This window comes from Morone saxatilis, unplaced genomic scaffold, assembly GCF_004916995.1.
Source record: "Morone saxatilis isolate NCDOM2014 unplaced genomic scaffold, NCSU_SB_2.0 Contig7, whole genome shotgun sequence".
NCBI classification, from domain to species: Eukaryota; Metazoa; Chordata; class Actinopteri; family Moronidae; genus Morone; species Morone saxatilis.
The window spans coordinates 16,109,207-16,134,479 of record NW_023340246.1 but is presented as its reverse complement, the minus strand read 5'-3'; the positions used below and the strand labels follow the sequence as shown (position 1 = coordinate 16,134,479).

The 25,273-nt window shown below is 40.7% G+C and overlaps 1 protein-coding gene across 1 annotated transcript in view; it reads right to left on the bottom strand.

Moving 5' to 3' along the window:
- grik2 (glutamate receptor, ionotropic, kainate 2) overlaps nt 1-25,273 on the bottom strand; it is a 56,132-nt gene continuing 30,859 nt past the window's right edge. The window contains exons 7-16 of the mRNA XM_035679326.1: nt 18,081-18,224; nt 17,141-17,248; nt 16,891-17,004; nt 16,564-16,770; nt 15,295-15,518; nt 11,385-11,503; nt 10,221-10,438; nt 8,760-8,985; nt 4,575-4,825; nt 1-2,695 (exon numbers count right to left, since the gene is read on the bottom strand). Coding sequence (XP_035535219.1) covers nt 2,531-2,695; nt 4,575-4,825; nt 8,760-8,985; nt 10,221-10,438; nt 11,385-11,503; nt 15,295-15,518; nt 16,564-16,770; nt 16,891-17,004; nt 17,141-17,248; nt 18,081-18,224 — 1,776 coding nt within the window. The 3' untranslated portion in view covers nt 1-2,530. The remainder of the gene's footprint in view (nt 2,696-4,574; nt 4,826-8,759; nt 8,986-10,220; nt 10,439-11,384; nt 11,504-15,294; nt 15,519-16,563; nt 16,771-16,890; nt 17,005-17,140; nt 17,249-18,080; nt 18,225-25,273) is intronic.

Here is a 25,273-nt window from a genome sequence, read left to right as displayed (position 1 = left end):
TCAATGTCAAATTCCATGAGCTCATATTTGTTTTCGACAGGACAGCAAAGCCTTTGGAGTCGCTTCTAATAAATGTTTCCAGGTATTCAATCACTTCAACTCACACCACTAGATTTAGCTGCGTAAAATGACAAGCAACACTGGTAGAACGCCAATGAGTTTCAGGATAATGTCTTCCCTGTCAACTTTCATAATGTGTAAATGTGGTTGTTTTAAATAAGTCATTAACTATATCCACTCATGTACAGCAGAGATATCATCACTAGCGTTGACCCATGTGTTGTGGGTGTTTGTTTTTTGTCTCTGAAATCCCTGGAATAACAGGTCAAATGACTAACTCGGATAGTTTAGCAAAACAAGGGCAGTGAAGAAGAAACCTACCAAGTATGCTTGTCATTTCACAACATGGAACAGAGTCAACAGACAAGAAGTGTCGTGGGGCCAAATGTGATTGTGTCACTTTGTGAAGAGAAAACACATCTGGAGACAATTAGCGGATAAATGATTTGCTCCGTCTGCTTGACGCAACATGAGTGGAGCAACACCTGGCACAGGAGCAAAGGTGAGACATACACACACGTATGTGAGAACGCAAATGTCCCAATCAGTTGGACCAGATATTAAACAGACTTTACCCAGCCAGCTCTCTAGTACAAAGTCCATGTAATGTCCGAAAGTCCAACTCAGGACATTGTCTGGAGATCATACGAGAAAACAGCTATACAGTAAGTGCCTGAAAGCTGCTGATTATTCCCGCGTCAAATGCACTGCAGCTGCACTGTTACATACATCCACAAGTCGCCCAAAAGTAGTCTCTGCACAGTCTCACTTAGTAGTTGTTCTGGAGCTTTCGATCATACCACATGATCTTCCTGAGCAGATAGAATTGCCCAGTTGGAATGGTAGTTGTTACATTTTTCCGGAGCACTTTAAGGAGTTCTCATACATGTCGGCTTAAAAGTTGACAATGACAAGTTGACACTGCAACTGGGCATATTTAATTTGCTGACAAAGATTATGTGATACGATCAAAAGCACCAGAACAGCTACTAAACTGACCTTGTGTTGATATTGTTTTCTTCAAAGCCAATTATACATTTTAACTGCCTGTCTCCAATGCGAAGATCTACATTTTTTGTCTGCTATAGAGTTTTCAAAGGGTCATTTTTGTAAAAACAGAAGTGATCAATGCTATGAAAAGTTTTAGGACTTTTTTTTTGTTTTTGCAGTCTACTAGGGCTAAAATGTAGTCTGGAAACAGAATTGCAGCCTGGCAACTACAGTTATGTTTATCTTTAACGCAAGCAACAAGCAATTTGCATGTTTTACTATGTCTTTCATGGTGACTCATCATAGCTACTGATAGTTAATCACACTTGTTGTCAGTAGCACTTTGTTGACAGAAGCGGAGTCCCAATTTCTAGAATGAGTCAGCACGTTTCCTACTCTAAGAACCAGTTTTTTTTTCATTGTTCTTACCGACCAAAAACCACCACATTGTCCCCAGACAGTATTTACAGCTGGCCCCACGATACTGACAGACAAAAGACTGAATCTCTGATTGATGAGAGAAATGAACCCTACACAGCAGAGTTTGAAGCCCCATAGTTGACAGAGTTTGTGGGCTGAGTTGGTATCTGCTACATATTTTGTCCACAGGAGGGGCTACCATGATACAAAGTACTACAAAACTTCTTGTTCTTGTACAAAAACAAACATTTTTGTAGAAATCCTGCATTTTAAACAACAACTGATACAGAGTGAAAACTGCAACCGCATGTAAGGACAGACATGAATAAGGACTTTGACAGTATACATTGCTTGTAGAGGCTTTGAACATAATAGGCATGGTAGAAAGTTCTTTACAGTGGCAGAACTTTGGCACGAGAAAGGCATTACAGAAGAAAACGATGAGTATTTGACAAGGTCAGCATAGATGATCCCAAACTAAATATCACTTTTATACATCAGTTCATAGTAAACCATTTGGCACTGACTACCGTTCCCTTTGTTGGTGTGAGATTAGTGTTTGTTCAAATCATTTGAAAGAAACTCAAGCCACTGAAGGGAGGGATCGATGGGGTCACACACACATGGAGGTAAGACAAAAGGGCATTGACATCAACAGAAAAACTACATCTGGTGTTACTGTCACAATAGAGTTTTCCCTTCTGCACAGGTGTCAGATAGGAGTGTGTGTGTGTGTGTGTGTGTGTGCCTATATGTTTTATGTGTATGTGTGTGTGTGTGTGTTATGTTTTGTCCCAAACCTGCTTGGATCCTCTTTCAATTTACATACTTTTGAGTCCTTTTTTTCCAGCTCCCTTCAAAAAGTGAACTTCACAGTGAGGTGACACTGCTCAGGTATCTATATTTCCACAGGAAACATCTGTCTACATAAGCAAGTGGGTTCAAAAGAATCCTGTTTTGACTGCTAACCTCAGTCTGTGGTTAAGTCAGCACTAATCTGACCCCCCGTCGCCCCTCCTTGGTTTTATTTGAGGGGTGTGTTTGGGGGTATGCTCAGCGTTCATGCCATGGTTTCCTTTCCTGGGAGTCTCCGGTCGTTGAACGTGTGCATGTTAATGACCTCTTCTGTCTTTACGATGACGGGCGGCTGAGGCTTCTGTTTGAGACGGCGTTGGCACTTCAGAGACACACGCAGCTCGTCCATCATGGCACTGCAGAATGAACGCTGCAGAAGGCAACAGGAAAGAGGGAAAAATTACAGCTGGCACCACGCTCTTTGCCACACTACTCAAAACTGCAACTTTACTGCGTGAAATACAACCATCAGCCAAGATTGGCTTCTTTGAAAATACTGAATATTGGCTAGACATGATGATCATTGCTATTTTAATGTATAGTTTGTTAAGGAATATGGTGTGTTTTAATCTAAATCTTCTTTTTATTCTGAAACACTTCTTTATTCAAAGGTCTGATGTGTCCCAGATTTCCCCCTTTTCAGCTTTACTGTCACACAAAGGTCTAAATGCGTTTTCAGAGCATTTTATACCCTGCCAAGTACTAAGAGAAACATTTGTAATGTTGGCTTGCAAACAGAAAATGTAAAGGTATTGAATAAAGGACCAATATCCACTTCAGCAGATTAAATCCAAAAATATTGGTACCTTCTTTCAAAACATCAATCACCCTCTTGCAGAGTGACACGTGTTATGTAACCTCCATAATATGAGCTTCTGTTGTCCCTGAATTATGTATGTGGCGTGAAATCCTATAAAATGTCAATATGCTTGTGCACCAATGTTGTCAAGAGAAATTCCCATACATTCACTTTCTGATTATGCAAAATCTAATTCAAATTCTTAGACGGTGTAGGAGGAGAGAAGATATAAAAGAGGTGGGAGAGCAGTAAAGTATGAAGCTATTATTTTTTCGTTTGTGTGTGAGTGTAGGCGTGTGAGATGGATATCTGTATGTGGCTTATGCACCAGGTATTTTAGTTTTTTCTTCATATTTACATATATGTGTCTAGTGTATGAATGAGATATTTTGAAAACTCGGGAAGATGAGTGATTACAGAAATAGAGAAGGGCAGGAAAGGGTGAGAGAAAGAAATAGTGGAAAACAATGAGGAACGATGTGGATTAGAGTGATGGAGAAAAGGAGAATGAGGGGGGTAAAAAAAGCTGGTGATGTTAGGGTGACGGGAGTGGCAGGGGAAGAAAATAGAGAAGGAGAGGGTTGTTGTCAGCATGTAAATTACTAGCACCTTGGCAGCCTCGAGACTGTGGCATTTGCAAATTATCTGAATATTGTGACCCAGTCTTGCGGCTCTTGATTAATGATAGCTAAGATGTGCTCTGAAACATATGCAGACTGTAAAAAAAAAGCCAGAAACTAATTACTATTGCAATAAAGTAACACGCTGCTGCGCTGTGCTAATTCTGTAGATGTAAATAATTAAAACACGCTATCAAATGGACTTTCACAATTATCTGGAAACATCCTTGTACAAGTTAAAGTGCACTAAAATACATACTCCACACTCTGTGATGAATCATGTACACTCAGTTCTAAAATAGAGCACAGATAGAACAGTCTGAAATATATTCAGTCTCTTGCTAGAAAGAAACATAACCAGAGGGCGGAGAAAAAAGCCACAAACATGCTGCAATGTATGCGTCTCGAGATTAAAGGATAAGTTCACGTTTTTTTCAAGTCTGTCTTAAAACAATACTCACTTGTCCAAATGTACATTGAAAGAGTTTTTGGTTGCTGTAATCATTCCTCTCTTCCATACTGGCTGCGAGAGATCCCATCCTGATGTGATTTCAGATTAAGACATGACCAATCACTCACATATATATGAGGACGCAAGTATTGTTTTAAAACAGACTTGAAAAAATGTGAACTCATCCCCGACTAATTTCTAATCCTGCAAAAAATAATGAACACGCTAAAACACACTACACTTATCCAACACAGTATATATGTTGCATTGTATTTGATAGTTAGTTTGGTTTAATTCCTCACATTTAGGGATGAGTGATGAATCAAATACATAGCAAAAGGGTTGAATTCTTTAAAAGCATCACAAAAGACTCCAGTACCTTCTCAAGCTGGGCGTTCTGTTTAGACTTATAAATGACCTCCCCTACAGCGACAAACACTGACAGCACCAGTCCTGCAGCCAGCACGATGAAGATCCCACCGATGTTCTGCACTCCCAGAGCGCTAGCCTCTTTGCTTTCCTCCTCGGGACAGCCATTTCCTCTCCACCACTTCTCCTTCATCATGTGGAGCTTCCCTTCCTCCTGCAGCTGCAGAATGGCTATTGTGATCTTGTCTCTGTACGGAGAGCCTGCAAGAATAAAAACACAACATGAAACTAGTTAAAATGGATAATAGCCAGATATGAAAAAATTATGCCTAGCAAGGTCATTGTTGAATGGGTATATATAAATGATGGTGGGTGTATGAAACACGCTCTGGCTTGCATGTGATCATATAACCTGTCATGTTATTGTTGGCTGCTTAGAGGGAGTTTTTGTAAGTCCTTCTTCAAATCCCACTAATCCCTATATTCACAGAGTGATTCAAAAATTCTCACTCCTCTCTGCAGTGTGTGAATTATAATGCACAGGGAGTTGGCAACAAAGACGTGGCTCTGTGGAGCAGAGCTGCTGTTGATTTTGACGAATTAGCTGCTGTTTGCGCACGCTTTCATATGCCATAAATGGTGCATATAAACAGGAAAAACAAGAGAAGACCAGTAGGGTGTAAATTACATGGGTGCATATGTGTTTGGGATTATATGTGTGTATCTGAGATAGGGTTGCTCTATCAGTGTGTTTTTAAGCATTTTAATGTCATGATGAGTAAAAGAACCCAAATCCACAGACAGTGGGAAGGCGCCAGAATTAGCGAGAAGGCATTAAGGCGCAGCGGGTGCTGGCGTGATCAAAGGAGGAGTAATCGTTGCAGAGTACCCGAGTGGGGTCGTGTTCCTCTCCCATCCACAGCGTGTGTGACACAACACACAGCCGTTTGAGGCACAGCGCACACACTCTGCCCCGACCAGGCCAAGAAAGATTAATACTTACTGTGAGCGTTCATGTTTCATTTATAAACTGCTTTAAAATCTAGTTAGTGCATTTATGTGATTTTAGAACGCATACAAATGTACGCCTGGTTGTGCATTTCCATTTCAGACTCACATGCTTATTCAGAGTGACTTTAAAGAGCTGAAACAGTAGTAAAATGTAAAATTTTTATAATGTCGACAAAAGCATTTTAGAAACACGCGGGAACATTTTGTGCTAAAACTCAGTATGGCCCCAGGTAGTAGGTAGCATCACTGTTGCTCACATACAGTTTTGGCTGTCAGCCCCTTTAGTTGATTCCCTCTCTGTCTCATCTATCATTTATCTATTGCCATCCATCATCCTTTCATCTCCGCGTTTCTATGTATTTAGACTGACAAAGGGGACATTAATAAAAAAAATGGAAAATTACACAAAGTGCCACTGATTTTTGAACAGCAGATCCCTGTTTCACTGCTTCTTTGATCATAAATAGTCTGGTATTTTTGTAAGTATACCTGTGGTGTGCCTGTGAGTACGTTGCTTTCTTTGTGACATGCAACAAAGTACATAAATGCATCCATTCATTCTGTGCATGTACAGTAGATATGTACTGCCCTGAATCATTGTGTATATGCATGTGCACGTGCATGAGAAAAGCATATGCTTGCTTTATTTGAAGATGAGAGATCTATCAAGTATCCGAGTCCCCTGATTCTGGCTCCGCTCATATTTCAAATGATTAATGATGGCCTAACAAAGCAGGCCTTGGATAAATGCTAATAGGATGGGTCCTTAGAGAGGAGGATATGGAGAGCGGGGCCCGGGCAAATGGAAAAGCGCTGTGCTTGACACACTGTGCATACACAACTATCTGACAGATGTTCAACACCAGAGGACATCCATCACTCCACACTGTCTGGCTTCAAGAATTAATGTGATCACAGTTTAAGTCGATAGCTTTATATGACGCATTTCCGTTTTGGGAACAGGACGCGTGAAAACCGACAAGCTCTAAGAGGGAGTTATTATACGGCTTGCTCTGGTTTATTGCTGTAACAGCCCTACAGGGAATGAGCTGCTAAACAGTGTTGAGCAGGTCAAAAGTTATAGGCTAGGAGGATGAGGAGAGGTTGAGATGAAGGCTGAGGTCTTCATCAGTGGTGGAAGTATTCAGAGCCTTTACTTAAATAAAAATACGCCACACTGCAAAAATAAGTAAAGGATAATCAGGAAAATGTACATTAAGTATTAAAATTAAAAGTACTAAATGCAGAAAAATGGCCCCTTTGACTGTTATATTATTATATATTATATAAGTAGATTAGTATTACTCAGGCATAAATGTGTAAGCAATATTTTACTGCTGTGGCTGGTTTAGATGGTATCTATTTCATACAGGAACTAATGATTATTTTAGTAATGGGCTAATTAATTATTTTTGATTGATTGTTTGGTTTGTAAGAATTCAGAAAATTCCATTGTCCAAACCTAAATTAAATTAAATTAGAATTTTAGATAATTAAAATCATGAAAAATTACTTAAATGATCAAAATAGTTGCACTTTCTATGTTTCCCTCTGAATATCAGCAGAGTAGAATTATAAGGTAGCATTAAATTGAAATACTTAAATACCTTAAATTTTCACTTAAGTACAGTACTTGAGTAAGTCTACTTAGTTACATTTTAACACATTTCCTTGTGCCACCTTCTGAAAAAATTTTATATTCCAATTCTTCCAAGAGTAACCCTGGCATGAAAACAGCAATCAGCAATTAACAAGACCTCTTCTATCTAAGAAGAAACATTTTAGAGGCTGCGATCAGCATTATTTCTGACACACTGAGCAATGAACATCAGGATTAGAGGTGAGTTAGTTGGAAGTAATAACTTTGAAAGCGGACATTTTTAATTATTATTTTTTATGCATTAAAATACTAAACCACTTATCGCTGAATTAAAGTGATTTGGCATATATTTTGTAGTCGTATATTTGATACACTATATTACCACATGAATGAAAATAGAACCCACACTCAGGTCTGTGTGTCTATCTCAAGGGCATCAGTGTAAGTACTTCTGCACTTATGGAGCCACAGTGGGACTATATTTCACAGCATCACCTCAGCTTTGTTACAGCCACAGCAATCATGGCATCCCTGCAGATCCATAACTGCCCCATACTCATCAGCTGTAGCCGGGTCCAGATGTGGATGGCCAGAATGAATCCTCCATATTTTGATGGCCTTCATATCACTGATGATAGATGTGGCTATTACAGCTGGTTGCAGTGCTCTCCGTAGCCTCGTCATGACCACTCTAACCTCCTTGACACCGGGACTGGAACCATCACCAGCTTTCCACTAGCGTGCCCTGGAGTGCCAGGGTTGCCAGCTGCTTGCTTGCTCTGACAAAGACTGCTTTATATGCAACAAAACTGTTATTATAAAACAGGTGAAGTGGAAAGTTTCAAATGTATGACATAAAGTGCTAAAAGTAAACAGTGCTTTTGATGGTTTGAGCTCCTCTGCCTCCTCATGGGATAATAGCACTTTAAAATGTCAGAATACACATTTTTGAGAGGAGCTGGGTCATATAAGAAGTTGAAAAAAGGTCTTAGGGCTCTCTTTATACTCTTTGAAGTGCTTTGTTCTTGTGGTTTAATGCTCAGATCTAATTCAGACAGTGCCAAGTGAGTCACAGGAAAATTGCTCTAAATTGACTTTCAGGTTGCTTTCTGTGATTGTTTCACTGTCTTGCACTCGCAATCTTGCCTCATGTGGCTCCAAAGTAGGCAAAAACATACCATTAAAAGTATTTCTGAACGTTGTTTAACCCAGGTTTGCTTCTCCACTCTGTAAATAATCCTGTGAGAAAATCATTACGGCCGGAAAAAACCCACACTTGGTAAGTCAGAGCTCGAATGGAGCATGTTTCTTGAGCCCCGGGCACTTTTTAACCTTATCCATAAATTCAACCATTCGCTTTTCATTAAGTTAAACCTTTTACACCTTACGCTGTTGAAGCATTATACCCGCAACCCCATCAATAAAGGTCAACCTTGCCGTTCTCAGAGCTTATCCATCATTCACACTATATAACTTTATCTGTCACATGGTATCTGCCGCATCTCTCTGACCTCAAGCTTTTCAAACGATTTTTCATAACACAGCAGGCAGCACAGAAGCATATATAAGTTTGAGGTCATTTACCCATAGGTGTTCCCACTCCGTAGGCTTTGGAATCTATGAGGCCTCCGATCTGCGTGAGGTTACAGTTGCGCTGGGTGACAAACTCGATGGTGGTTGACTCCATGAGGAAGGCATAGTCCGAGGTCAAGACGCGCTCGATGCCCTCCTCCACGTTCTTGACCATTACAGATTGCCTTCTGCTGTTCATGAATTCCCACATCTTGTCATATGTGGAGATTTTTGTTTTCTACAAGATAACAGAGGAAATAAGTGGAATGAGATTGGCAGCTGCATTAGAAATAAATACTATGGTCAACTCTAAATTCTGCTAAATTCTTCTGTTTCAGTGTGTAACTTTTCATTGTGCAGTCTATTTGTGTAAAGGACCAGTGTGTTATTTAGTGACATTTAGCAGTGAAGTTGCAGATTGCGACCAACTGACACAACTACTACATAACTAATAAAAACACATGTATGAATATTGTATTCCATTTCTGCCAATAGAGCCTTCTAATTGTTACACAAGGGACCTTTAATGTCATTATAATACTGTTAACAAACTTATTTGAGAATCCAAACAAAGAAACACCTGTGTACACTGAGATTTTCATGAAAACAAACCTGTTTTAGATACTATTTATGGTCTGCACTGTCTCTGAAGTAGCCATTCCATGTATTTAGATTGTGTAAGTACTGATTCCCCTGTTGAATTCAAATTTCCCTTTGCATTAAGGATTCCTCAGGATGTGATGCATGCATACAATCCTGCAATGTTTTTATCTCATCGATAACAGCCTCACTGTTTACTGTTCACTCTCCTGACACTGTATCAGAGCTGTATTGAGTTACTGCTAATGCAAACTGAACACTTCCTACTAGTTCACATTAAGTGTTCGATTGGTGAAACGTGTGTGTGGCTTTAATAGTGAAGAAGTCACAAGTAAAAGTGACGTATTTGTCACCAAGGTCAGCGCTAACTGTGATCGTTCATCAGAAATGCATCTACAAAACAGGACACGGTCATTTTCTGAATTCTTTGACAGCGGATCGTTTTTAAATATTTCAGTGAGTAATGAAACAAGAAAGAGCAGCCAAGGTGAGCTGTTAAATGAAGTGCTGCTGAGGACACGCTGCATACCTCCAACTCCTCAGCAAGGTAACCAACTCCTTTACTGTGCTCCGCTGTTGGTTAGAAAATCTACTTGCACCGTGCCCAGCATGAAAATCACAGTTGCAATTATTATTGACTTCTTAATTAAAACAATAGTTTGTTTGGCTGCACAGTAAACAAATACACCAGTTGCTCTTGTGTTTATGACAAAGTAGTAGGAATAGTAAGTATTAAAAATACTGTTACCACCAGCAACCATGGGTTTCGCCAATTCAACCAAGGGCTGAAATATGGATTGTATCTTTAATTAGTGAGAAAGGAAGGTTCCTCATAAAACCACCTATAAACAACACCCTGGCAGATCCAGCTACCTTGAAGAAGGTCATGGTGGCGCCATCCTCCACCACCCCGTACAGGATTTTAGTCTGCTTGGCCAGGTCATCGGCAGAGTCTATGGGCGACTCCATCCTTTCCACAGTGAGGAAGGCAGCCAAGTTGGCTGTATATGAGGAAATGATGATGAGGGTGAAGAACCACCAGATGCCTCCCACTATTCGAGTTGACAGGGCCTTGGGCATGAGCTCTGAGCCTGGTGTGAGGGAGGTGGCAGGAATGAAAATGTATTCATCTCAGCAAGTCCTCTTTACGATTCTAATCTTGTATTTAGTTGCAAAGTTTATATTTAACATGTAAAAAACAAGATAAGATTAGTTCCTTTAAAAACAGTCACTCTCTTCAAGATTTCAGCTCAGGCAGATGCGGCACTCGCTTCAAGAAGAAATCACTTGAGAGAGCTCTCAAAACAAGATGATTGGCAGATTTCAAACAAGTGAAATTATCTTGTCTCAGTCATAAGTGAGAGCTTTAAATAATGCAGGAGACTCAGACTATTTAAAAGGTCTTCTAAGAGCAAGTTTTTTTGTATAAATCAATCATATCTAATCAAACACATTCAATATTGATTGTTCAGAACAGTGTTGAGAAGTGACGGGCTGTTTGGGCCAGAGAGTCATGTACCCAAGGTAACCTCACATCCTGACTCGACACCCCACTGATCTCTAGGTGCTGATGGGCCAAGGGCAAGAGGAGAGGACACTGGGTATTATTGTACTCTCATTACTATGATAAAGAGCATATTAAATAGACTGTATATTATTTGAATACAGCTAGGTAGTCAGGCTATTTGAGCTGCTGTTGATAAAAACATCAATATACATTTCTTCAAATTTGAATTTCTAATTCAGATAATTAGATTTCACTCACGTAGTATATAAGGGCTGTTCAAATATACTCCTCTCATGTACTCATAGGTTTGATCTACGTTCCTATGAGTAGGCTAAGTTAATTAAAAAAAAACAATAAAACATTACATGCACATTTACATTAGACAATTTTTTTCTTCCTAGCTGGGGAAACCTTAGAGGCCTCTCTCTGTTGCCGCTGGCTTGGATAAAACAACCCAACCCTCAGAGACAGTGGGATATAGAGAGCTCCAGCTCCACAGGGCAACAGCAGCCACAGGCTGAGGCATCTACCTTGCTGCATGAGAGCCCCAACTCCAAACCAGAAACTATTGAGCAGTGTAAAATTGTTTTCCACTACATCCGAGTCTGGGTTGCATGGATGCGGGTTGTACCACTCATAAGGGCTAAACCTATAAAAGGAGAGAGCACAGAGAAAGAGATGTCAGCACAAAGCAAAGAACAGTGTGTACCCTAACATAGATTAAAAGGCACATAAAACATACATTTTAAAATATTGTGAGCAGGAACAAAGGGAATGTGAATGTGTAGGAATCCTGTGTTGTGGCCTCGGGGTCAGAGCTTGTGCAGAGACCACAGCAAATCATTCTGGCTTTCGCCGAAATCAACTTATTGGCATATTCAAATGCCATCAGTTTATTGTGAGAACAGATCAATAGGCTGGAATAACACTGTCACTGGTGATAATGTCCCAGAGCGTGATGATCTTTGGAGCTCATTTGGATTCACTGACTCAGGAGCCTTTATGTGATTCCCCCGGCAACTGCAATCACAGTTACTCTGCTGATGCCACATCCTCCTCACACCCCCAACATGGGACTGTTTTTTTTTTTTCTTCCTTATTTTTTCTTATGGTTTCCCAACAGCCATTTCTGTTCTTCCACTCAGAACCCCCTTTTCTTTTCTCACACTCCCTTCACACCTTCATCTCTTTTCCCCATTCCCACTCCAACAAGCTACACCTCATTTTTCCCCCTGATTGCCTTACTTCCCCTATGAACCTCCGCCTTTCACCTCCTGCTGCCTCCCTTGGCTGATTGTCAGTGTCTTCAGGTCAGTTGTGGACATTTCTCATTTATTATCCTAAGCAAAAGTGGCATGGTATTAGCGCAGGGTGATTGGGTTAGCGTTAAGCATCAGGATCTGATTGAGTTTGTGCTGAAGTGGGTGATAGAAAGAACATTGCTTATGCAGAGTTGAGGGGCCCATCAGGTAAGGTGGTTTAGGTGCTTTCCCCCAACATGCTGCATGCTAATAAGCCTGCAGGCTGAGTCTTAAAGGTTTAGACTGCGTAGAAATGGGATGCATTTGTCAGCTATGCTCAGAGGCGCTCAAGGATGTATATATACATATATATATTATATATACACCGTGTTTACAAGACACAGAGCAGCATTTCACATTACCACACCAAATGTTATATGACGGCTGTTTTATGGCAGCGCTATTTGCCACAGATACTACATGACTGTTGAAGATCCTACGCACAGATATGTCATTTGATCTTTCTTTGTTGTTGTAGCAGCCCAATTAACAGTCTTATTTTACAAGCATCGTGAATGTGGCAACATTTTTGTCATATGCCGTCCCTCTTGAGATTCATCAACATGGACGTGGTTGTGATGACACATTATAATTCTCCCTGTCAGCCACATCAGGATGCCTGATTTGCTGGAATGTCAATGAGCTTAGTCTCCTTGAAACCACAGGCAACTGAAACTGCACAATAGTCTTGTGGAGCTGTGCGGAATGCAGTGTGTGTGCTCGCATGCATTTGTATATGTGCGTGGTTTTTATGATGTGTGTATCAAGCCTCTGGCGCATGAATGTTTGCGGATATGTCTCTATAGCTGTGTGGGTGTGCATTTGCAGATGATAGCAACTGTGCATTTTCACTGGCTCAATCAAATCCATCTCAAAGTCAAATATTTTCTGCGAGGATTTATTTATGTTGCTGCTAGATGTTAACTATAATCTTGAGCTGCAGCCTGAGGCCAATTATGGGTGATATCCAATATGTTCTGTAGGGCAGATAGTGTAAATCTGTGTAAATCTATACAGACAAACACTGATTGGATTGTGTTTGTCCCCCTCGGTGCACTACATGTGTCTTCTGTATGCACCAGGCCCGATAGCTCCTCTGTATGACCTTTGCCTGCAGTCGGCCCGTATTCCTGCGGGCCGTGTTCTGCACACCGATCACCAGGAAGGAGGCAATGTGGAACATGCGGACGTAAGGTCACCTCCTCACACCGAGCATGAGGGACATGTCGAATTGCACACAGAATTCTAAAAAGATTTTCCCCTCTCCCTCTCTCTCTCTCTCTCTCTCTCTCTCCTGTTTTCCTCTTCTCCTTTGCGCGTCCCCAGCCACAATAACACAACACGCTCCCTCCATTAACTGTCTGTTGGATTCAATTACTCTGGCTGGCATTATAGATCTGCTGCCTTTCTTCTCTCAGGCCAAGTGAAGAGGCTGTGTTGGGGGTGTTAAAAACATAGGCGTCCGGGACTTGGACCGCAAAACTGCACAGGCCTGTAATTACATGTAAACATGTTATAATGCAATTTAAATAATCCATTCTTCTTGGCAGGAGGACATTTTCTACATCGGAAAAGGCTTTGTGATCTGAGAGAATACCATTTGTTCTGTTAATAAAGAAAGGAATCAATTCAACCACAAACACAGCTAGAAGGAACCACTGCAAGTGAAATGTATTTCTCTGGAGCTTGAAATGAGATAGCTTATTTAGTCAGGAAAAAAAGTGTTTATGTGTGTGGGAAGCAGTTCAAAGACGTGAATCCCTGGTGAGATTGAGGTGTTTAGTGTTTTATTGTGCAAAACGAGGACTTCATAAGCCCCCTCCACTCACTCTATTTGCAGGGGATTAAAGAAAATAATATACCCTGCATTTGGGGAATTGACCGATCAATCAGTGGCCGTGCAATCAATACTACAATTATGAGAGAACCAGCTCAGCGAAGTGTAGAAAACATTGTACTTCAGATTTAAACTTTGCTGAATATTTTTGGTCACATAGTGTGATGACAAGCACTATTTATTGCCAAGGTGTGCAAAAAGGCACAATGCATGCACACAGACAAGAACATTATAATTTAATAAAAGTATTGAGGCCATTTCATTATAAAGCAGAAGAATATCAATATAATTGCATGCTAATCACTTACCCTGACCAAGCGTGGAAACAAAAGGGCTATGGGTATAATTTGCATATTCTGAACTAACTTAGGTGACAGTTGCTGCTTTCCTCTCATGTGATCATTCTGCCGGTAACATTTGATGAAACGTGCATTAAACCCAAACCTCTCAGGATGAAAGCGGAAGAAGAGGAGCCCTGGGGTTAATACACATCTTTCTACATCGGTCATGCACTGGGGAGTTTTAGGGGGGTGGGTTCATAAAGATATGTGTAAGAATTGTACTTGTACAATGTCAGCATTGTACTTGTACATTTCTTACAGCTGATTAAGAGATATAAAACGGGTAGCTGGTTTTTCAATTGCTGATGCTTGTGCAAATATGCCTGAAAGAGTGTAACGAATCAGCATTTTAAAAAGACCATACTAGTGTTTTTCCTGCTTTTGGCTCATTTACTTTTAGGTAGTAAACATTTAATTATTTTCATTACAATCAATGAATGACAATGAAGCTAAAACAACAATCTTTTTCTTTTCTGGGTGCTTCAAGATGTAATGGGAGGCCCTGAAATGTCTACAATTCATTTGTTGTTTTGGCAGCCAACAGTTGACCACATCACACAAAAACAGTATACACTTGTATTTTAGGGGAATGGCAATCCAACACTGATAACTGATTGCAGTATGCTTTGTAAAATGATCAACAGTAGGGTAAAATATAAGCAAACGTGTAAAAACACTGGTATGGTCTTTTAAAGTAACATTTTTAGATTGGATATTCTTTTATTGTACACCATATCTACATCACTGAAGTCATCTAAAAACATGGACTGCCTCTTGCAGGAGTGCTTTTTCTGCCTGTCGCAGCTTGATAATTTTCAGTGAATGAATTCCCCTATTCAGGTCCAGAGGGAGCAACTGCTGTGTGTTAGTGAAAGCAGGCAAATAGGCAGGAAAGAAGGAAGGAAGGAGAAAGGGAAGAAGGAAGACAGGAAGGAAGGGAACGGAAGGGTTGACATGTTACCTGGCTATGACAAACAGCACACAACTGACACCCAAGCAAGCCAGCAGAATATACATCCAGATATCGGGCGAGAGGGGGTTAAGGAAGGAGAAGACCCCGGGGTTGGTGCCATTGGGCTTGCGGTACAGGATACTTATCCCCAGCGTCATATAGGGCTTTGAGAAGTCGATGACCTTCTCTCTGACATAGGTGATGGCCAGAGGAGCCACCGCCAGGTCTGCTTTCTGCAATGAGATAATGAAGGTAGAGTGGAGTGAGATTGGTGGTTAGGTGTTTGAGTCCACCAATAAGAGACAACCAATCGAATTAACATCTGATTTCTGTCGACAGTAGGTCTGGTCAATATGTACAAGAGGAAGAGCCATAACAGAGGAGAGAAAATAGCTGGGGTCATTTGTTCAGCTAGATTAGCAGGTAGGAGGCTGAGTTTTTCTGAAAATTACAGGTTATATTTTGGATCCTTCTTATGTGGTGTCAGAGGCGAGTCACTAAAACAACAATTTTGGGATTAGATCAATCTGTAACAAATAAACCCTGCGTCCCCTCTGAACGTAAGATTAGCCACCTTTGGTGCTAAGCCCTTGAGTTATTTTTTTATAACCCCGCCCCCAAGAAATAAATTGTGCCAGTTTTACAGTGAATTTTTTGTTCATAACCATCAATAGCGGTAGAATGTAAAACATATAATTTACTGTTCTAAATCTCAAATCATTACAGTCTATATTTGAGTCTTAAAATCCTTATTATCATAAAGGGAGCCTAGCTTTGCTAAACAGCATCCAATGTGCCCACAAGTGACAATTAAGGAATAATGTTGAATGCTAAAACTCAATAAGAGTAGCACAAGAAGAGAAGGGTAACAGTCAGCAACTTGAATCAGTAATGTCAATTAAACAGCAATATCTACCTAAAGTCAGAAAACATTAACCACTATAATGGTCATACTGGACCAAGACTGTAGAATCCCTAGAGTATTTTTCATTTATTTTTCACTATCACTTTTTTACAAAAAAATTCCCACGAGTGTTAAAAGATATGTAAACTGTATTGATGTTTAGTTCTTAGTATTTTGAATCAACTAGTAATGAGAAGTAGCATAATAAAAAATTAATTGAAGGAAGTAATCACTCATACCCATGATTGGGGCATTTCATTGCTGGTTATTAAAAGTAAATAGACTGACATTTTGTTTTTAAAGATTTAAAGTAATTTCTGAATTTTTCATTTTCTGCATCTTACAATGTGCAACCCTGCTGATGGTTAACTCACATGGTCCATGAGCTCCCGCACCATCCCGTTCCACTGGCCTGTGCTCTCATCCAGTGCGCCATACTTCCCATCCTCCACTAATCGCAGCTCATAGCGAAAGCCCAGGATGCCAGAAAGCTCCCTCAGCAGGTCGATGCAGTAGCCCTCGAAACGATCATTCCCATACAGAGGTTTGTCCGATTTCTTAAACATCACATATGGCTCCTCCTGTATAGGGAAAATGCATTTGTGTGGAAACATGTCTGCAAGTTTTGTATTATACAGTGAGCTCTTTTTTTCTGTGTGTATTTGTTGACTGTGCATGTGTTTTCATTTGGCTGTGTCTACCAGTATGGTGGAAACACGTAGGGATTTGTTAGCCAGAGAGTCTGTGATGTTGGATGTCTTGCTTTTGTGAGTCTCTGTCATATTCAGACCGCTGGGAGGATCCCATGTTCCAATCTGTGGAAGCAATTCAGTGTCAAGTTTATATCACCTTGGCTTGTCTACAGATAGGAAAAATAATGCTTTAAAGCATCCAGACATACTTCTTCAAGATTCAGAAGCCACAAAACCACAGCTACACTGTTTAACACACCTTTTCCAGCCCCTCCTCCTTCAGACTGATGACGTCCAGGTCGAAATCGGTCCTCAGTCCATTGGTCTTATTGAAGAGAACACGTCCTGTCAATCCATCCCAGTGAGCCTACAGACAGAAGCCAGAGGCATAATAAACTAAAAATCCCCAGTTTAGCACAGTCATTCCATTAACCTTAAGGTATCGTCTTTCTCAACAATATCAGTCCAACCGCTAACCATAAAACCTTTTCTGTCCCAATTATGAATTCTGTATGTCTCTCCCCTCACTGTCTATCTCAACAACATAACAAGAAACAATAAAGCAGCGAGAATAGAAGCAGGTTTGACAGGTAGGAGTTCATTATGCATGTGGTTCATTGTGCTTGAAGTTTCACTTCAAAGCCATTGGAGGAACAGACGGGCATGGAGAGCGATAGCAGACACAGGAGGGGGAGGAAGCGCCAGCGACTACAATGGCTCATTCTGAAAATTACCTGCAATGATACCATCCACAGAATGAAAGTGCTTTGTAGAACAAAGCAAATGGCTGACCCTGACTAGAGTTAAGGAGACACACAGAGGCTTTGATATAAACACGGGTGAAGATATGCACGGAGGATATAGTGGGAGAAAGGGAATGAAACATTACAAAATAACATGTAGTTACTGTGGATAATGCAGTGGTTATTTAGATTACAGTATCATGAAGATTACTGAGAGTGTTAAGATTAAGCAATAGAGTTGTTTAGGATGTTTATGTGGGTTTTATCATGATGATCACAATAGAAAGACAATGATGCAAAATATGCAAGTAAGTTAAGGAAGTACAAAGGAAATGCTTACAAACGTGTGATTGCACTGATCAATACCGTATAACATGCCCAAACTACAGTGTTCAGCAGATCAATAGGTCAGAAGTCAAGACAGGGTGCACACTGATAGCACTTTTGGCCTTGTACCTCTTTGATGAGGCTGATGAAACGCCCCCCGAAGCGCCACGGCTTGTGGCGATTACACTGCAGAGAGCTGACGGTGATCTGCTGCGATTGCTGCACCGCCACCGCCACCACGTGCACGGCGTCGTACATCAGCGCTGCATCCGTCTGCAAGCAGGAAGGTAATATCATTAGACATTTTTATAACACCTGCCAATACATCTGTCCACATGACCTTTTAATTGGCCCATTTGTTCACCCACTGAGGAACATAAGAAACTGTGTGAAGTCCCGGGTGACTTGCTTTACTCTTTAGTCAGGACAAGAGAACATAAATTAGGAGTAATGCCAGCAGTAAATGCCCTGCACAAATGGCACAGTGTCTCAGCCTGTTAGTAAAAATACCCGACCACTGTCTGAGGCAATGAGAAAGCTCCGCCAGGGAGAGTCTCTCAGTGGAAGGCCAGCCTGTCACTGTGAAGACTAATGGTTCCTGATGGGTGTGCCTGTTCTCTAGAAAGAGGGAACACAAAACAGGCTGCTGCAGATGGGACAACTCTGACTGCGTGCAACATGCTAAGGGATACATACTGCATTGCAAAGCACACATGACAGCCATCCATACAACCCCAGTAATAAGTCATCAAAGGGAGTAAATGCTTGAGCTGAAATGTCTCACTCTGACATGCTGAGATTTATCTTAACTGCGCTGCCTGGCACACGTTAATTCCTTTCATGCTGTCTGTCCCCACAGTGTCAGACGCTCCACTTTTACCCAGGTCAACACATCACAGCTCAGCTCAGATCCTCTTTCCATGGTCCCATATAGGATGAAATACACTGTGGTGATCTTATTTGACAAGTCCTGGGTGACCGACCTGCACAGGAGTATGAAAAATGACTTTGAGACCACAAAGTATCTGCAGCTATAGGGTCTTTGTGGATGTGCTGGGCTGTTGGGGAGAATGAGCGGGGGCTTCAGTGTAGCTAGGCGCACAGCAGGAGACCACTGAGCTGCTCTTTAGCTTCTATCAGCTCCCTATGTTGTCTCTATAGGTGCAGTGGAGCATTTATGTAATCCATGTGGGAGTAAAAGCGGGAAGAGTCTGGGAGGGGGAAAAAAATAATGCTACATGTACAATTTCTCCAACTCATATTTATGGTGGCAGGTCAATTACAGAAAAAAATCTAACTTCCAACAGCAAGAAAAGAGAAAATTCAAGATAGAGAGGAGGGTAGGGAGTTTATGTGTGGTTGCCGGTGGTGGGCAGATTGTCAGTTTTTTAGCTTGTCGCCCAGTTCTCCTGAGCTTTTGGAGTTGGTGATGTCAAAGGCAGCAGCAGATCAGAGGATGGGAAACCCATCTCTGCACTCTTTCATCCCCACTGCTTCGCTGAGAAAGGGAACAGCTAGTGCCATATCTGCTCTCCCAGTGAAAGCAGTGTGTGTGTGTGTGTGTGTGTGTGTGTGTGTGTGCGTGCGCGCGAGTGTTGTGGTGTTCATGGCAAATGCTGATTAGGAAAAGACTCTGCTAATCTATTACTTGAAAAGTTGGGAGGAGTTCTACACACAGTCAATACCAAAAAACTGTTTTCTCCACTGAAAGGAAAGTTCATCATATCCTATCATCCAATTATTGTGCTACTGTAACTACACCCAGTTGGATTTGATCCAGCTTTATTCTATTTGTTTTGCAGATGTTTTTTTCAAAAGTTGCAATAATCACATTCAGTTTTATTCCACTTCAAATGTACATGATACCATTTTGGATTCATTTATTCAACAAATTCACTTTGACATGATGGAATTCATGCAATTCAAATAAACTATGTGCTGCTTTACTAATCTTTTTTTCACTTAAGTTTTGCTTTTGACCTTTTAACTTTCCTCCACCAACTTTGACTTTTTCCTTCCATAATCAATCAATATCACATCCCTTTTCTTCCATCCAGAAATCCTTTATTCATTTAGGTCAAACTGTGGCATGTACGGCATCTCCAAAAAATCATTATACATATAAATGGTTTCTGTGAAAGCACTTCTCGGAAAAATATCTAACAACTTGTTCACTAAAAACAGATACAGTATTAAAGTTCTACTTTTCATACTGAATTATGCCTGGGTCTAAAATCCAGCTGGCACAGCCTAAACCCTCATGAAGATAAGTGGTAACAATTTTAGCACACCCTTAATGTGTGACTGAAGGCTGATAATTTGAGAATTTTATAAATGACAGAGACTACTTTATGATGAATCCCATGTTCGCAGTATCCTGTTTAAAACACTTATAACACGCTACAATGACGATTTCATAGAGTGATACAGTGACAATATATACATGCCTCATCAGCAGCAGTGCAAAGAGTTTTTATCTGGGCAACAATATAGACGAGAACTTATTTATAGTAACGTAAAGATCGATTTGGCTACAAGATATCTCAGTTTATTTGAGAACAGGAGTTTATTAGATGTTTTATAGTATAAATACAGTTGTTGCTGTGTTTGCACTCTGAGGACAAACTACTTCACTGAATCCCCCATCAGCCTCTTTGTTTGAATGATTTATGTCACTCTGTTAGCTTCTCCTCTGACATAACAACCATTCCTGGAAATATTTCCATCTCCATCTTTTAAATTTTGGATTGCCGTGATATATCAAATATTGCCTGGCTCAAATGATTTATATGGCAAAGATCTTTTTCATACTTGCCTTTGGAGCAGAACAATTCCTGAAAATCCCTTTGTGATGGAAACAAAAAGAGGCTGGCATCAAGTGGAAGACAGAAAGATCAAGGAGGTAAAAAAACGTGACATGATGGCTCACAGCTCTGGCAGATTGCATTCAATTTAAAAACAATCCAAGAGCGATCTTGATATTTATTTCAGAGCCAAGCATGAATCCCTCTGGTTGTTTTAAGTGCTTTAAGTGAAACCAATCTCGAACCCCTGGGGCATTCAGACAGAGAGGGTAAAGGGTTTCAAACAAAATGCCCAAAACCTACGTTGCCTCGTCTCTCTCTCATTCAAACACCCACATAACCATCTAAAATCACACAATCCCCTTTCTGCTTCAATAAAAATACCAGTCCAGATACTCTTTTCCTTTATTTAGTGACTCACGTTTCACTTCACCTTATATCTTTTCTTCCCAGCGCTGTCTCCACTCTTGAAAACATGATACGTGAGGAACATGCAAATATTAACACACAGACAGGAACCAATTAGCAAGACGTGCGTACACCAAACACATAAAAACAGGAACGCAATCAGACATAGTGACAAACCTCAACTTGCAAGCTTCCCAGAGGCATGCCTCATTTGTCGTAGTTGCATGCGGTTTCCTCATTTAGAAAAGGTGAACAAATTCTACTGAGCTACCTGCTGTGTGTATGTCTATGTGTGTGTGTTTACACAAATATATTCCTTTTCACTGCATCAGTATTCACACCGGCTCTCCACTTGTGCATAATTCCATAATTCCTCTGATAATGTTGCACCCTGAAAAACGACGTCTCTCTTTCTCTGCTCACCTCTTCTCAATCACTCATCTTCTTCCCAGAATTCCTCTAAAAGCAACAACACACACACACGCACACACTACTCGTCTGGGGATGGACGTGTACTGCGGCTGCTTGTGTATAGTGGAACTCCACTGTTTATACATATCATATACATCTGATTAGCCCTAATGAGATTAGTGCTGACCTGTTATTCACCATGCATCGCTGGGCTGCAGCTGCCAGGCACAGAGCTACAACACAAACACACACACACACACACACACAAACACACACACACAGCATTGCCATCAGCATCAGAGTCACAGTGTCAGCGGGAGAGAGAGAAGCTCATTGTTTTTCTTGAAGCTGAAGTCACTCTGCCCTCAGATCACAGACAGACCCATGGGGTTTGATGATTTGATAGAAGGAGGTAATTATTCATTTCATTCCATAGTTTATATGTATTTGTGCTGCTTCACTGCACAGCTGGTGTGAGATTATTTGAGTCACAATTTCTGCTGTCAGATAAATTACAGCATTTCTAAACTTTGTGATTTCTAGCAATTAAATCCTCAATAGAGTTTTCTGTAAACAATACACCATGGTTTAGAATTTCTACTTTAATCAAGATACCCAATCTCACTCGTTCTGAATGAGCTACTGTTTTATGTATTTGTCTTATCTGGTAGGATGAAATTCACATGTGGAGTATGGACGCTGATGGGAAATGTCTGTACATACTGTAATAGAGCAGCTAGTTGGTGAGTTAACCGCACATACAAAAAGACCCTGGGTGGTAAAACTGAGTCAGTGTCTTGAGAATACATTTCACTTGTAGTACAAAAATGAAAAGACAACAGTTGAAAAACACAGAAATGTGACATGTGATTTATGGGGCATATTATGGCTGTTTCAGGCCTCCTTTCAGACAAGGCAGAGCAGGCAGTGTCAGATCATTTTGGTGGGGGAAAAAAGGCCCCCCGGGTGACTGCAGCTCAGTGAACTGCCATCTTTCTCCTTGTCCCTAACTTTTCCACTCTGTCTCTCTTCATCCCTTCTTTCTGACCGCCTATGTTCTGCCCGAGTCCCTCCACAGTGCCTCCTCCCTTCACTTCTATCTCTTCCACCCTTTCATCCCTTTTGTCTTTCTTCCAATGTCTTCCCTCTTCCTTCCCTGGTTGCTCTCTACAGTATTTAACTGAGCTGCGCGTGAGTGTGGGTATATGGGGGGCTTTGCCAGTGCCGTCACTGTCATTTTCCCTCTTTTTCTTTTGTGCGTTGGAGGTTTAATCCCTTTCTCACATTGCATTTCCACATGCTGAGGCAACAGAGCAGAGTCGCTGCATTTTTTTAAAATGAGGTTTTTGTCACAGGGAAGTAGAACTGGCTTCTTCCGACAAGGACCCCTGGGTAACAGATCCATTGATGCTGCTGGATTTATGTGAAAGCACATTCATGTTTTTTTTTTGTAGATTTAAGTACACTTTAAAGGGGGATAAAGGACTACACTGCAGAGTTTTTTGGTTTAAAAGAAAGGGTCCTGTGGTAGTGGTGAGAGAATGAGCAGAACTGTTTGATGTACATCTGTATACATTCATTCCATATTGATATAGTGTTATTAAAGTACCTATATTTTATCAATACTTTCAAGAATAACTCATGGGTAATGTCAATAAACAGTATATTTGTACTTAGATAACAGTTAAAAGGGTACGGAGAGTTATCAAACGTTGAAAACTAAATGGGAAAAGCAGTTCAAGCATGCACAGACTGCTCATGCCAACTGTTTGTTCAGTACAGCTGTAGTAGAGGTTGATGGGAATGTCATAGGCTTTGGAGGTATTTGGTCACAAAACAAATTCCAAATGTGAACTCCTGCTGGATGAAAAATAAACAGGTAATCAAAATCATTATAATTCCTCTTGAAGGGGACATGAATGTCTGCAATGAATCTCATGACAATTCATTCAATTTCACTGTAAACCATAAAACCATAAGTCAACCTGGCATCCCCTCAACCCATTCTTCACAATGCTTCCATACAGTCACAAATACTGATCCCTGGCTTGGAAACTAGCACGGAGGAGTTTTATCCCTTCTGCCATTGCATTTCTCAGCAATACACCTCTGTAGCTGTCATGTGTAAATATTATATTATGCGAATGGAATGAGTGTATAAGTCTGCTGTATTGGATGCCTTTCTTGTGGTTATGTCGTGTATCTATGTATTTATGTGAAGTTATGTATAGACATTTTCTGGAAAGGCTAATAAAGAATCGTGGTGGCACTAGAGGAGAAGTCAGAGGATCACGCAAGTCAGGATCCTCTGGCAACGCTGAATATGTTCACATAATTTCATGGCAAACCATCCAACAAACTGGTGGACTGACAGACATACATTGCCATCCCTACAGCCATGCTGCTAGCATAAAAATGTCATACATTGTTATTGTAAGGAACTGCACGTACACATCAAACATGATACGTACCTAACTATTTTATTAAATCTGACAAAAGAGGTTGTGAGTGCTCTGAGCAGTGTTGTCCCACCAGACCCTTCAGGCAACAGCATGCTGTTGGCAGCACTGTCCACTTCAGAGTCCACCCTAATTAGCACCATGCTGCCTAACCTACATCTGATTAAGTGGCTGTTTAACATGATGGCCTTTCCTCATATTTAATCAGCCTCCAGCTAGGTTTAGCTAAAGAGGCTAGTAGGTGCTCACTCCACAGCGTTTTTCCCTCCCCTTAGTTCATCAACTACACTTTTCCAGAGTAACAAAGCTTTTACGATTCAAACCACTTGAAAACAAGCCAAGACATGGGTTGTGATTTAATAGTGGATTGCTTAAAAACTAGGCTTCATCGGCGACAACCAGAAGTTAGACTCTTACTCAGTGGAGGAGGAGAGGAGGTTTTGTGGGAGAGCTAAACAGTCCTGCACATTTCGCCACCATCTGGCGGACTGTGCAGCCAGAGAGAGAAAGAGAGAGAGAGGATGCAGGCAGTATGGAGTCCACACTTGATTCATTGAGTAAACAACACAGGCAGTGTTAATTACATCTGGGTTGCTGCTAAACAGTGGGCCTTTCACAGGGGTCTCTCTAGAATACCTGGGTAGGCTGATGCTATTAATTAAAAAAAATGGGTACTATCAACATCTTATGTTATTTGCTGAAGTCATAATGCCAGCATGTGTTCCTATTTGTTTTCCATATGTACACACAGAAGACATCTTTTCTTATATTTCCCTACAGCTGTATTTCTCAGTTTTTGGTGTGCACGTCTAACACATACATGTACATGTAGGAAGTGTACAGTAGTAGACATATGGAGATCCTTTACATAAGAGTAGCACCGCAACGTAAGAATACTTCATTACGAGTGAGGGCCCTGCATTCAAGTACTATTAATAGTACAATACGGTAATGTCAATACTCATTATGTAGAATGTCTACTATCAGATTTTACATCAACATGTAAGTGGCAATTTAATGTTGTAGCTGGTTGAGGTGTAGCTAATTTGAACTATGTTGAATAGTTTAATATGCTATATAACACATGTTTCATCTTTTAATTTATAATTATAGGTTTTTATCTTATCTAAGAACCACTAACTTAAACTATCAAATAACTGTAGTAGAGTAAAAAGTAAAAATTTCCATCTGAAATGTGGTGTAGTACAGGTATCATATAAAGTAGCCTAAAATGGAAATA